The 15,285-nt window shown below is 36.0% G+C and overlaps 1 protein-coding gene across 1 annotated transcript; it reads left to right on the top strand.

Moving 5' to 3' along the window:
• The first annotated feature begins 5,467 nt into the window (after positions 1-5,467).
• Positions 5,468-6,073, top strand: LOC131650224 (secreted RxLR effector protein 161-like). Its single transcript, XM_058919942.1, has one exon. The coding sequence runs from the start codon at positions 5,468-5,470 to the stop codon at positions 6,071-6,073; it is 606 nt and encodes a 201-aa protein (XP_058775925.1).
• Positions 6,074-15,285: the final 9,212 nt, after the last annotated feature.

The following is a 15,285-nucleotide window of genomic DNA, read 5'->3' as shown; positions in this document are numbered from 1 at the left end:
TTAGTTAAAAATTAATATAATTTTTATGTGTATGATTTTATAATACTTGAAATATTATGATTGTACATGATTTTGTATACTTTTTGGTTAATATTAAAAATATTTTGACTTAGTTAAAATATGATTTTTATGTGTATGATTTTATAGTATTTGCAATATTATGATTGAAAATGAAATATAACTAAATGGTGTATATGAAATAGGGTGAAAATAGATATAATTGTTCATTCATAAATGACGTATTTACACCCGATTTTTATTAAAATAGGGTGTAATTAAAACGTAATTACGCTTAATTACACCCGATTTTTATTAAAACAGGGTGTAATTAAAACGTAATTACGCTCAATTACATCCGATTTTTATTAAAACAGGGTGTAATTAAAAACGTAATTACGCTCAATTACACCCGATTTTTATTAAAACAGTGTGTAATTAAAAACGTAATTACGCCAAATTACACCCGATTTTTATTAAAACAAGGTGTAATTAAAAACGTAATTCCGCTCAATTACACCCGATTTTTATTAAAACAGGGTGTAATTAAAAACGTAATTACGCCCAATTACACCCGATTTTTGTTAAAATAGGGTGTAACGTAGAATGTATTTACACCCGATATTTTTAAAATAGGGAGTAATTACAAACGTATTTACACCCGTTTTAAACGGGTGTAAAACTGGTGTAAATTCGTTAGACATTTCTCACCCTGTGGATATACACCCGATTTTTATTAAAAATAATGGGTGTAAATTTAATAAAAAACGGGTGTAAATTAACATTTTTGTACTAGTGCTTGATTCCAACCCAAACCTCTATATACTTTCAAACCTCCACTGCCACTGGACACTGAAACAGCACATGGGACAGAGACTCCACAGATTCCGAACATAACACACGAGTTATTGTTCAACTATTCCAGAGTCATTCCCCTCCGAAGAAGTTGAACTTTCGACGACATCCGGTTAAGAATGCATCTCCACGTGAATGCTCTTATATTGAAAGGAACCTTATTGTAACAACAGTAGACTTTTTTTCTGCTTATAAAAAAATACATATAACATTAAAAGACCAAAGAATTAAGTTAAAATTCCATAATGTAGACAGACTATTTTGAGGAGGTTTATTTCTTAGTCTTTTGTTACAAAAATGTGTACATATATTACTCCAGAAAAATTATCTACAATTTTCGACTTTAACTATTACATATGAAAATTTTTCATCGCCATTTGTAAAAAAAAAAAAACACTAAAATTTTCAAAACAAAACTGCTCCAACTTCAACTATTACATTAGTAAAACATTGACTAAAGTAGAAAGTAGAGTAGATAAAATAACGGTATCTCCAACCATATCAATTAGCAAATTTTCTTTAAATCTACATGAAGAATTGAATGTCATAACATTTTATTGAGCAGAAACTGATTCTACAATTACCTTCAAATTGCACTAAATGTGACAGAGTTCCCAAACAAAATAGAGATATACCTGTCCTAAATTTTCCAGTTTGTTTTGTACTGCATCCATGTGAATTGGAAAATTATAAAATGATAAATGTTTCAAAGATGCCATATCAATACTAGCCACCAAGCCAATAATTATTACATACAAATTTGAGTGATAAAGAATTGAATTATATTATTTAAGCACTACAACAAATTTGTCCTTTAGCAGCGCATCTACGAAAGCGCTTTTGGGAAAAGCGCTGCTATAGGTTGCGCAAAAAACAAAAATAAAAAACAAGGGAAAAAAGCGCTGGCAAGGGGGGGGGTACGAGAGCGCTTTCTAAAAAGCGCTGGTAAAGGGGGGGCTACGAGAGCGCTTTATAGAAAGCGCTGGTAAAGGGGGGGGGGTACCAGAGCGCTTTCTAAAAAGCGCTGGTAAAGGATGGATACGAGAGCGCTTTCCAAAAGCGCTGGTATAGGGAAAATTAGGTATATGGTACGAAAGCGCTTTTAGAGAAAAAGCGCCGGTATAGGTATACCTATGAAAGCGCTTTTGAAAAGCGCTTTAGTAGCTCATTTTAAAATTAAATTTTTTAAAACAAATTAAAACAAACGCGCGTTCTGTATTTCATTCTTCATTGTTTCTTCATTGTTTCTTCACTGTTTCACAAACCCAGTACCGTCGCCGCCAACCTCCACACAGCCGTCATCGTTCTTCTTGCCAACCGCCGCCGCCGTCGCCGTTCGTTCTTCTGCTTCGTTCACAGCTTCGTTCTTCAGCTTCGTTCTTCTGCTTCGTTTGCAGGTAAATCTTCTATCATCTTTCACTATTTTGTTGTTTCTTGAAACCCTAATTCTGGAAATGTGAGGTTGAAGATGAAAGTGAGGTAACAAGGATGAGAGTGTGAGGTTTCAAACCCGGACCTGTTGTTGGGTTTTGGTGATGGTGACGCGATTTCAGAAGCAGATGATGATGATGATTTTACGGTGAGATCTTTCTGGTTTTTTGTTCGTTGAGTCTCTCTTCTTCCCTTTCAACAATTTCTGGGTTTTTTCTAGGTTTGATGCTTGATGAATATGATGAACAATGTTCTTTCTTTTTTTCTTCAAACGATTTCTGAAGGTTTTATGTATTTGGATGATGATGATGTTTGAAATTTTTTTAGGGTTTTTGTGATGTTGGCTCAGCTTTTGCTTCTCATAATTTGTTGTTTTGGTATAATGGTTCATACTCAATTATTTTAGTGTTTGGCCTTTTTTGATATAAGGAATCTGAAAAGTGATCATTTATATATTATTTAGTAACTGAAGTTTGTTAATTTTTTATTTGCTCAGTCACGTAAAGTTCCTGAAACTCCAAAAGAGCTGATTGAATACTTACTTGACAATGAAGCTCAGGATTTTGAATTTGAGATTGCCAGAATGAGACCTCGGTTCGTATCGTAGTACTTTTCTGAGTGAATGTGATTTGTATTGTACTTGTATTCTGTTGTGATGGAGTGTTTTGTTATGCAGATTAAACGAGGAATTCTTTTCGGAATTAAAATCTGAGTTAGGGCAGATTCTATTTGCGGTTAACAAAACCTCGGTTGGTTGGATTCTATTTGCGGTTAACAAAACCCCGGTTTGAATATTCTCAATCAAATTAGTCATTGTAGATTTGTCATTATGAATGTCAAGGACTATTTTAAAATATCAATGTAGTTTCACATATTCTAGCACTTTCACATATTCATGCTCTATAGTTTTTTTTTTCACAGTTGCAAGGCAAAGGTTCTGCACCTTTAGCTCCAACACTAATTACGTTTTTCTATTGTAGGTTGAGCTTCAAAGTTTACTTCTAAGTTTAATGTGAATGTTGTGTAAATAATCACGTTTTTCTATTGTAGGTTGAGCTTCAAACAGTGGATGGATTGGTAAAGGATAGAACACAATGTGCCCCTTCCGATTATGTTCCACAGAATATGAATCAAGTAATGTACCCCGAAGTCGTCTTCTGTGGCAGGATCGTTCGGGGTACAGTTATTTGATTCATATTCTGTGACACAATACAACATAGCTCAGGTGACTACTGGTTCTCCACTAAAGCATCAATACAACATAGCTCCAGATAATACAGGAAGCGTACATTGGTTGCATAAGAACTCGGAAGTTGTTTCCCATTTAGTTGTTTTGGTTTAGAAACATGTGAATTGGTTTAGTTGTTTTGGTTTAGAAATATATATATATGTATTTTGATTTACATTAATGGTATATAATATAATACTTTTTTTGTATATAATCGATATCGATTATAATGGTATATATCGATTTGAAATGATAAATTATAGGTTCATGAAAAAATACTGCCAAAAAATAGTAAATTACAGGTTCTAAAATATTGCTGCCAAAAAGTGCAGGTTTAGAAATAATAAAAAGCATAAAAAAAAAAAAAAACGCAACATACGAAAGCGCTTTTGAAAAAAGCGCTCTTATAGGGGTGCCTACCAGAGCGCTTTTTCCTGAAAAGCGCTCTTAAAGGGGGGCCTACAAGAGCGCTTTTTCCATAAAAGCGCTCTTATAGGGGGGGCCTACCAGAGCGCTTTTAAAAGCGCTTTCGTAGCCTATAGCAGCGCTGGCTTTGGCAGCGCTTTAAAGCGCTGTTAAAGGCCAATAAAAGCGCTTTTAAAGCCCTTGAACGGCGTAGTGAAGTTTATTTAGAATTTATATTGATATTTTTATGTATTGTTATTTAGTGGGCTCTTATTAATATTTGAGTTTTTTAGTTTGCTATTCATTAGAGGTATTATATAATGTAGTCTCATTGAGACATTAGGAATCAATCAATGAAATCAAATTAAGTTTATTTTCTTAGTTAGCTTTTTAATTATCGTATTTTATTTCTTAGATTTCTCTAGTTTTGTTAGGGTTCTAATTTTGCTTTCTAACAATTGGTGCTTTCAATCCTTCCATGATATATCGATATTATCAATCTTTCATCCCTCCATATGTTAGTTCTCCATCACCATTTTATCATCACTTTATTCCTCCTTATTACTCCACTGTCACAACCATACCACATACATCATCTAATCCTTACACATCATATCCACCTTCACCTAACTTATATTTTTCACACCAACAACAACTTCAAAATTCTAATTCACAACCTAAAACATTTCACCAACAGCTAGAAACTCTAAAACAATAATTGATTGAAACTAATGAGATCTCAAACAAATATAAAGAAGAGTTGAAGGAACAAATTCAAAATTTGAGTTATTCTTTCAAAACCTCATCACAAGAACTCAAAGAAATATATGTTTTCAAGAGATATGCAGAAAAACACAAAGAAATAGAAGAAGAATCAAAGATTAAAGTTATTGTTTCCATACAAAAATCTGTCAAGAATGAAATCACTGTTGAAGCAACTAAACAAAAGGAAGCAGTAACTGAGCTAAGAGATGATGAAGAAATAGTTGTGAAACAAAAGAATATTTTAAATCTCACTTTAAAGGCATTTGATTCAGCCAAGTTCACAATGATAAATAAATCATCAAAAGTCAATTCTGAGTTCTATGAGAAACACAATACAAAAATTGCTTCAAAATTTGCTTAATCAGATCTCAAAAATGGAGTCATTTTACCAGCACCCTTGATACAATATGAGTATAATAATGTTTTATGCGAGAAGAAATCAGTTGCTGAAACTCTGACGCCGCCACCAAAACCACTGAATCAGTGCTTCCCAAAATCGATAATAAGCTCCAAAGTTTTATCGAAGGTTGGACCCACTTTCTCCCCTCGGCCGAAACCACCGTCCACCCAACCGGAACCACTTCATATTATATTTGAATCTACACTTGAGAAACCAATACACACATGGACACATAATTCAAAGAGAATAGTTTCAAGCAATGCCCCTATGAACATGCTCTGTATGTAAAGAAGAATGGAGGTAGTATATTACTTGTTGCTCTCTATGTTGATGATCTAATTTTCTCGAGTAACAATAGTCAGGTGATAGAAGAATTCAAGGGCACAATGACACGTGAATTCAAGATGACAGATTTAGGTCTGATGAGATTCTTTCTTGGTCTGGAGGTTCGAAAAGAAGAAACAAGAATTTTCATTTCACAGGAGAAATATGCAAAAGAAATCTTGAAAAAATATAAGATGGAAAGCTGTAATCCAATTTTGACGCCAATGGAACTAGGTACAAAGTTGTCAAAAGTTGATGGAGGAGAACATGTCGAAGAAAGCAAATATCGAAGCTTGGTAATAAGTCTTCGATATCTCACATGTACAAGGCCAGATCTTTCGCTTAGTGTTGGAATTGTAAGTCATTTCATGGAGGAACCGATTTATGCACATTGGAAGGCATTAAAAAGAATCCTTCAATACATCCAAGGAATTGTGTCACCTGGAATGTTCTACTCAAAAATAGAAGATTACAAGTTGAATGGTTATTCCGACAACGATTGGTGCAGTGATATAAATGATCGAAAGAGTACGTCAGGATATGTGTTCTTTATGGGAAATACCGCTTTTACATGGATTTCAAAGAAACAGCCGATTGTTACACTCTCGACATGTGAAGCTGAATACATAGCAGCATCTTTGATGCGTTTGTCATGCAATATGACTTAGATGATTGTTGAGCAAAATGGAGCTAAAACAGGAAGATGCAACAGTAATACAAGTGGACAACAAATCAGCAATTGAGTTAGCAAAGAATCCAGTGAATCATAAAAGGAGAAAACACATCGACGTTCGCTTCCACTTCATTCGAGAACATGTGAAGGAAGGAAGTGTCGAATTGAGGCATGTAGCAAGCAAGGATCAAGCAACAAATATTTTCACAAAACCATTATCGAAAGAAATTTTCGACAGAGGCAAGAAATTGATAGGCGTGATGGATAGGAGAAACATTTAAGTTTACAGGGGAGTTTTGTTGAATAAACTTTAATGTTATGTTAAGTGGGTTTTTATTAATAAGTTAGTGGAAAAACAAAGAGTCTCTTGTAGTTGAAAGATCAAGAGATAGTGGTCTATTAATAGTATTATTTGCTTTAAATTCCTAGTATAGCAGAAGTATCTTGGGTCTATATAAAGACTTGATTGTATTCTCATTTTCATCAAGAAAGTAAAAAAAGTGCAGTTTTAAAGTAAGATCTCCACCAGTGGAAGTATAGTGAAAAAATGTCAAAAATATTATAATTGCTGTAGTAAGTTTTTACAGTAAAACTGTAATCATAATAAATGTAACATATTGCAACACAAAATGCCTTGATAATAAGTTATTTTTTTATCAAGCTCAGATACCATACAATGCTTTATAAATAGGAAAAATATTTTGGAAACTCAAGTAGAGCATTTTAAATAAAACATAAAGCTTGAGTTTCACTTTCCTTGCTAGTTAAAGAGAAATCAGACATTGTAAAATACACAACAGTATTCGAAATGAAACTTACATATCAAACAAGATTATGAACAAGATCATTCATTGATAATTCCACTAATTTATAACAGTGTTTGTAACGAAACTAACAAATCAAACAACATCATACATCAAACATCAAACAAATAACATTAAACATCAAACCCCAGTTAAAGGTAACAGAAATGCAAATAATAAGATAATTTTACCTTAGACTGAAATGTTAATAACAAAACCCTAGACTGAAATGAATATTGCAATTGAAATGTATCTAATTGAAGAAAATTTTACCTTCTACCCCTACATTTTATTAAAAAAGTCAATTTTTCCTTTATGTATTGTTAACTAATTTATCATATTTATTTTTTTAATATTTATTTTGTATATCAGAAGACTTTGCAAAAGACTTCAGGTAGTTTTTTTTATATTTTTCAAACTTTATTTAGTGTTCCGAAAGATTTTGCAAAAGAGTTCTGGTAGTCATTTTTAACTTTTATTTTGCATACCGGAAAATGTTGCAAAAGAGTTCTGGTAGTATTTTCTTTTATATTTTTCAAATTTTATTTTGTGTTCCAGAAGACTTTACAAAAGAGTTTTGGTAATCATTTTTAACTTTTATTTTGCATACTGAAATACTTTGCAAAAGAGTTATGGTAATCAATTTTTTATATTGTTTACCGAAGTACTTTGCAAAGGAGTTCCAGTAGCCAGTTTTAACTTTTATTTTGCATACCTGTTGGAGCGGTAGAGCGGCAAGCAACAAAAGTTTTGGAAGTATTTATCCGGGAAATTATCGTGTCCACAGAGATTGGTGCTACCGAACTGCCGTTCGACGGATTCTAAGTTCTTGTGTTTGGGTTAAAATGGGTTTAGACGGTAAATGCGGAAATTTAACTTATGAACATAAAATAAATTCATTCTTAATAGATAATAGCTTATCTGGTTTGAATCTAAACTACTCCTTACAAACTTAGATTTATCACTCCGCTGTACTCAATCTACAATACTCGTCAGAATCACCACATATCCATTATATCAATGTCCATGTCTGCAACACCGACAGAGTTCAACTATATTGCTCTTTCGACGATGTCTCAACCGATCGAACAACACAGAAGCATTGAACTCAGATATTAAGTGGATGTTAACCCCAATCCTATGTCTAGAATCAAAAGCTAACAGATATCCCCCTAATCAAGATTTGTGATGTCTATTTCTACAACAACACAAATCCAAAACATTTAAGCAAAAAGATCAAGGAAACACCGATTAAGATTTGTAAAGCAAACTTTATACAACTAGTAGAAAGAGTAACAAATATCCATGGGTTTAGAGTAATTACATACAAACTCACCAAAAGAGAAATACAAAGAGAAGAGAAGAAGAGGAACCAAACATTTCTTGGTTTGTCAACACCAATCGATGAGAAATTTGACCTCCGATCATCCGATTACAAGCTCTAATGGTGTTTCCAAGCCAAATCTACCAAAAAATGACCTAGGATGAGTTGGGGTTCAAAAATACCCAAAACATAACCTAAAAAATCTGATTTTCGCCTATTTATACAATTCTGGATCTGGTACAGCGCGCGTCGCGCGCATCGCGCCCAACCTACTGAATTGAAAAAACAACTTTTAGTAAAAATGGCGCAACTTGAGAACTGTAACTCCGATTTGCGCCCGGTTCGAAGCGTTGGAAAGCTTATTCAGTTTCCTATCTAAAAATGACAACATATCAACCAAATTGGTGATTTATTATTCTTTGGTTTTGAGCTTTATTCGTTGACGAGTTGGTTTCGATGCTCAAAGAAGCGCGTTTGAAGCCGTGTCTTCGACACGTTATTGCTCATGCTCCAAATACACCTCAATACCTACAAAATGAATTGAAAACTATCAAAAAGTATAAAAGTATATGAAAATATATCTATTCACAAAGTATACGTATTTATACACAAAACGGGGTATTATTCAAACGGTATTAACAAAAAGTATCGATAAGTGCAACAAAACATATATACAAAATAACTACATTTTGGCACTTAACAACTCTCCCCAACTTGAATTTGTTTGTCCTCAAACAAGGCCAAACACTCAAAGAATCAAAAGTAAAAATCCAAAGAATCAAGAATCAACAAGATTTGGAAAAACGAAACTATTGTACGGTTCAAAAAAAAACTTGCGAACAAAGTAAATACTTACCACAATCCTACAACGACACATGAAAATGAAACCAATCCTAAGTACAAAAGTCATACAAAATATTCTAAAACAAAACAAGCTCAATCACGAATCACGCCTAGCAAAAACTCATCGGTAGATGAAAAACACCGAAAGGTGAGGACTTTGAACACTCTTCCAACAATCTTGCAAACAATAGACAAAATTATGCATTCATCCAAAAATAGTATTGAAAATGCAACGGCAAGAATCACAAGGGCTTTCAAGGTTGTAATGTGGCTCGGTTAACAAACAAGTGATAAGTCCTAAAGCTAAACGAAACAAAAACTTGCCTAAACCTAAGGGAGTAATCAATCCACAAGGTTTAAAACAAAGGAATCTCAATCAAACTTTCTTCTTCATCACATGTTTCACACCAAGCACAATACTTATTAACACAATTCTTATTCCAACTCTTTTTGTTATTTTCTTTTTCAAACCTTTTCTCTTTTTTTTTTCTTTCTCTTTTCTTTCTTTTTCACATTTTTTTTCTTTTCACAACCTCATAATCAATCAACCAGAAAGTAAGTAAACATTCTCTCCCCAACTTGAATTCAACCATATTATCAAAGTATGAATACTCCCTACTTTCTAAGGCAAGGTAAAAATTCAAACCAAAAATCATGGTTGAGGGTTCAAGAAAACAAAGAATCAACATCCATACAAAAATGAGAATCAAACACTCATAGACAAGCATTTAGCATAAACAACATGGACATTGACAAAAAGGCTCAAAAGAGATACTAATGATCACACACTCACAAGGTGAATTGAATATTTGGCTATGGTAGTTGTGCTCAAAATCAAACAAGTGCCTTGATCACTTTCGTGCATTCACAAAAACAATACAAACGAAAGATTAAACATAATAATATCCAGTTAAAACAAGAATTGTCGGTCTCACAATGGAAAGCCACCTCACATTTATGGTAAAAAGGGAAAACTAATTGTGATTCAAGTCATGAGCAAGTTATGCAAAAAGAATGAGTAATATGAAATTTGTACAAATGAAAAGTCTCATAAACATGCTATGCTATAGAATGCGATAAACGAGTACCTTGCTACGTACAAATTTGAACAATCATTAACGCACAACCGGCATGTTGAATCTATCACAATTGGAGAATTACCAAATGAGACTCCAAGCTATCGACCCAAAATTTGAGTCTAAACAACAACAAAAGAATTAAAAAATAAAACTATAAAATACTATATTATAAAGCCTTGGTGTAAGTGGGAAAAAGACTAGCCAAGTGAACCATTAAAAATAATTCACTGGCCAAACGCAACACAGCGCGCGACGCGCCCTTAAGACCGCGCGACGCACCCTATGTTCTGCCAAACCAAGCTCTTCAGCTCCCAGGCCGCGCGATGCGCCCTCTTTGCGTGCGACGCGCGCTACACCAGAAAAACCAAACCAGTTCAAAAAACCAGAATTTCCAGTGCGCCACCACTTAACACCTACCCTACTCATTTACAGAAAATTAAAACCGAAAAATATACAACCGTTGGGGCGCCTCCCAACAAGCGCTTGTTTTACGTCGTAAGCTCGACGCCTTTTATTGTTTCGTGAATGGTAAGTAACTTCCTCGCGGTAAGCCAATGCTTTCGCCTCAAACGCAACCTAAAGAAAGCAACCTGCCCAAACACTTAACAAACGAATCAAAAGCAAAAGTATACACAAGTATGTGTAAAAACACAAATATACATAAAACACAATATTTACAAAATCCTTAATTGGATAAACAAATTGAAAAGTGAAGATTTAGAATTTACGAACTATCCGAGTTCAATTTGTTTAGCCAACTTCACCTTGCTAAATAGCAAAAGTAAAGAGGAACAAAATCAAACACACAAACATGTATAAGTATGAAAATATAAACATGTATCAATATACGAAAATATACAAGTATGAGAATATGCACACAATACACGATATTCACAAAACTCAAAAACAAAGAAACTATCGCAATGCGAATTCAATAGAAACACCAATCCCCGGCAACGGCGCCATTTTGTTGGAGCGGTAGAGCGGCAAGCAACAAAAGTTTTGGAAGTATTTATCCGGGAAATTATCGTGTCCATAGAGATTGGTGCTACCGAACTGCCGTTCGACGGATTCTTAGTTCTTGAGTTCGGGTTAAAATGGATTTAGACGGTAAATGCGGAAATTTAACTTATGAACATAAAATAAATTCATTCTTAATAGATAATAGCTTATCTGGTTTGAATCTAAACTACTCCTTACAAATTTAGATTTATCACTCCGCCGTACTCAATCTACAATACTCGTCAGAATCACCACATATCCCTCACATCAATGTCCATGTCTGCTACACCGACAGAGTTCAACTATATTGCTCTTTCGACGATGTCTCAACTGATCGAACAACACAGAAGCATTGAACTCAGATATTAAGTGGATGTTAACCTCAATCCTATGTCTAGAATCAAAAGCTAACATATATCCCCCTAATCAAGATTTGTGATGTCTATTTTTACAACAACACAAATCCAAAACATTTAAGCAAAAAGATCAAGGAAACACCGATTAAGATTTGTAAAGCAAACTTTATACAACTAGTAGAAAGAGTAACAAACATCCATGGGTTTAGAGTAATTACATACAAACTCACCAAAAGAGAAATACAAAGAGAAGAGAAGAAGAGGAACCAAACATTTCTTGGTTTGTCAACACCAATCGATGAGAAATTCGACCTCCGATCATCCGATTACAAGCTCCAATGGTGTTTCCAAGCCAAATCTACCAAAAAATGACCTAGGATGAGTTGGGGTTCAAAAAATCTGATTTTCTCCTATTTATACAATTCTGGATCTGGTACAGCAAGTGTCGCGCGCATCGCGCCCAACCTGCTGAATTGAAAAACCAGCTTTTAGTAAAAATGACGCAACTTGAGAACCGTAACTTCGATTTGTGCCCGGTTCGAAGCGTTGGAAAGCTTCTTCAATTTCCTATCTAAAAATGACAACATATCAACCAAATTGGTGATTTGTTATTCTTTAGTTTTGAGCTTTATTCGTTGACGAGTTGGTTTCGATGCTCAAAGAAGTGCGTTTGAAGCCGTGTCTTCTACACGTTATTGCTCATGCTCCAAATACACCTCAATACCTACAAAATGAATAGATAACTATCAAAAAATATAAAAGTATATGAAAATATATCTATTCACAAAGTATACGTATTTATACACAAAACGGGGTATTATTCAAACGGTATTAACAAAAAGTATCGATAAGTGCAACAAAACATATATACAAAATAACTACATTTTGGCACTTAACAATACCGGAAAACTTTGTCAAAGAGCTTCAGAATGACAAATAATTTTGCAGGAAACGTGAAAGTTCTGCCGAATAAACTATTTATATGAGGGTATTTTGATAAAAAAAATATAATGTAGGGATATGAGAATAAATAATGGGAGATGTGGTAAAAAAATTCGAATTGAAGAAGGGTTTGTGTTTGCGTAGAGGCTTTTCCCTTTGGGCCAAGTGAATCAAACCAGGGCACCCCCAATTCACTTCTATTAAAACCTCACAAGATAATAAATCAAATACTAGGCCGGCCAAGTTTGGATTTCTATGGGCTACAATAAACCATCAGACATCAACCAGTCCAACCCCTATTAATCCAATTTCCTTCAACCAATTAATCTGAAGACCCGACTCACCCAAACCGTGCCTTAGCGGACCACACGGATAGGTCAGATTGGGTTGGTTTCTATTATTTTGTCCAACCCTATATGTTATATTATACTATTAGTATATGTGTAGCTGGAGAGAGAACTCCTGCTGGAAACCCCATAATATCCCTGACTTCGGAGATGCATCTCAGATGTCATTTTTTCCCTATTTTCTCAGAATTCGAAGATGCATCTCTGAAAACACCCATTTTTGGGTGTTTTCGGAAATGCATCTCCGAAAACACTCATTTTCACATTTTTCATTATTTCGGAGATGCATCTCTGAAATATGCTCTGAGTTTTTCTTTTTATTCAAATCAATGATTAATCCCATATTTTATATTAATCGTCAAAATAGAATCGAATAAAATATAACACGTAAATATGAATAAAATAGCAATATTATAAATACGAAAATAGTTGTACGGGTAAATGCTAAGTGTCAGTATAATACAACCCAAATACAAAAAAGTCAAGAATAAAATATAAATAGGCAACTGCTACTGAGTATGCCTAACTCTAACTCCCTCAGACCTCCTCTGCCTCCTATACGCCGCCGAACCGGCCGCGTCACTGATCATCCTCTCCATAATGACAACTGCCTCTCAACCGCCCTACTCAATGATACCTCTTTCCAAAGCATGTTGCCAAAGCATTTGTATCCACTGGCATACCGGTAAGAGATCAGTGGCATGGTCATCCTCGGCCTGCTGGTTCTCCAAGATCTCCTCATGTGCTGGCCTAGGTGAATTTCCGGGAGCGTCGGGTGTCATCAAAGGATGTGACACCTGATAGAACCATGTCACGTACCCCTCCACACAATGCCACTCCTGGGTGGCCACCATACGCCGATACTCCTCAGGCACCAAATGATGCGCCTAATCCTCAAATATAGTAGTGAGGCCACTTGGGTAACAGTGTCGGGAGCAGCCTTAAGTGAAGACCTCGATATCATCGTCACACGTACGAACTGCCTCATGCACCGCTCCGGCAGATACGTGACCATGATGTTGGTCCCACGTGCCAACCATCCAGAGTATAAAGCGATGCGGTCAAATGGGACAACATGACGGTAATCAATGAAGGGCATCCAATAGATGTCGTCGTGCACAGTGCGGTCCAGGTACACGCGATATGGGCCCACTGCGTTATTCCCCCTTTAGAGGACGTATCGTGCGTCCTTGGGCATGACGTCATCGTACACAAGATCAATGGTGAAGCCGTGGACGCGGTGGAAGTATGAGATGATCCAGCCCTGAAACACAAATATGATACAATAATATAATATGTGAAATAATATTGAAAAAATATTAAATGTGAAATAATTAAAAAGAAACGTACCGTCAGAAGTGTGCACGATCCAATCAATTGTCTGGTCCTCTAGTTGGAGGCTTCATTCAGCTTATGGTATAGGTATACCAGAATAGCTGCCCCACAGTTCCACTGGTCCACTATTGTCAGATCGATAAAGTAGTGGAGATACGTCATGTCGATGTAGGTTGCACTTTTGTCAGCAAAGAGTGCAGTGCCTACGAAGAACATGAACCAGCACCGCAGAGCGCAAACAAGGTGATACTCAGTAAAAAGCTCGTCACCCTCCTGCTCCGACTCCGCTGCCGCCACCAAGTGGTTCTCATACAGTTGTATGAAGCTGGAGAACCTGATATGCGCCCCACTCGTCGCTCTGCACTCGTAATCCGCCATGTTTGGGTCCATGCCCAGATAGTCCACAATCCACTCAATGGCCTCAACCCTCTGTATCCTGGAATGGTCGAGCAGCCTCCCTCTAATCGGCAGGTGGAACAGACAGGTCACATCGTGTAACGTGATCGTCAACTCCCTAACAGGAAGGTGGAAAGAAGACGTCTCCTTATGCCACTGCTCGACAAAAGTGCCCTGCATGCCTTGGCTGATGGTCCTATATCCGGTCATGCATAACCCGCCAAGCCCGCTACCAGCTACCACGTCATTAAACCACTGAGCCTGTGGTTCAAACAGAGAAAATATCTTCCGCGCATGATTCACAAATTTTATTGTCGGCCGTTCCTTTCAAAACAAAAACAAAAACAAAAAAGAAACTTAGTTAGACCATTAGGAGAAAGTGGAATAAAAACCTAAATAAAAAATGGTTAAATTATAAAGTGTAATTAAAAAAACTACCTCTCCCTCCCAAACACGTCGAGCGACGTGGTCGTGATAGTAAATCAGCACGGAAGTGTCTGTAGGCCCTCCCGCGTATCCCTCCTCTGCATTATCCTCCCCGCTCGGAGGGTCACATCAGGTTTATGATCCTCATAATCTCTCACCTCCTCCTCGATCTCCTCCTCCTCCTCACGTACCACCTCAGGAGAGGAAGACGCCCGAGCCAGCCGACTCTAAGATCCAGATGAGGAACCAGCGGGTGCCTCATCCGTTTGGACGGGTACTCGACGTCCCCGTGTCGATGCTAACTGTGAGGCCCGCTCACGTCGAGCCGATGCAGTCTGGGTCTCCCTATCCTGT

This window comes from Vicia villosa, linkage group LG1 (genome assembly GCF_029867415.1).
Source record: "Vicia villosa cultivar HV-30 ecotype Madison, WI linkage group LG1, Vvil1.0, whole genome shotgun sequence".
In the NCBI taxonomy this organism is placed as follows: domain Eukaryota; kingdom Viridiplantae; phylum Streptophyta; class Magnoliopsida; order Fabales; family Fabaceae; genus Vicia; species Vicia villosa.
The sequence above is the reverse complement of the archived record's forward strand: the minus strand, read 5'-3'. Positions and strand labels throughout refer to the sequence as shown.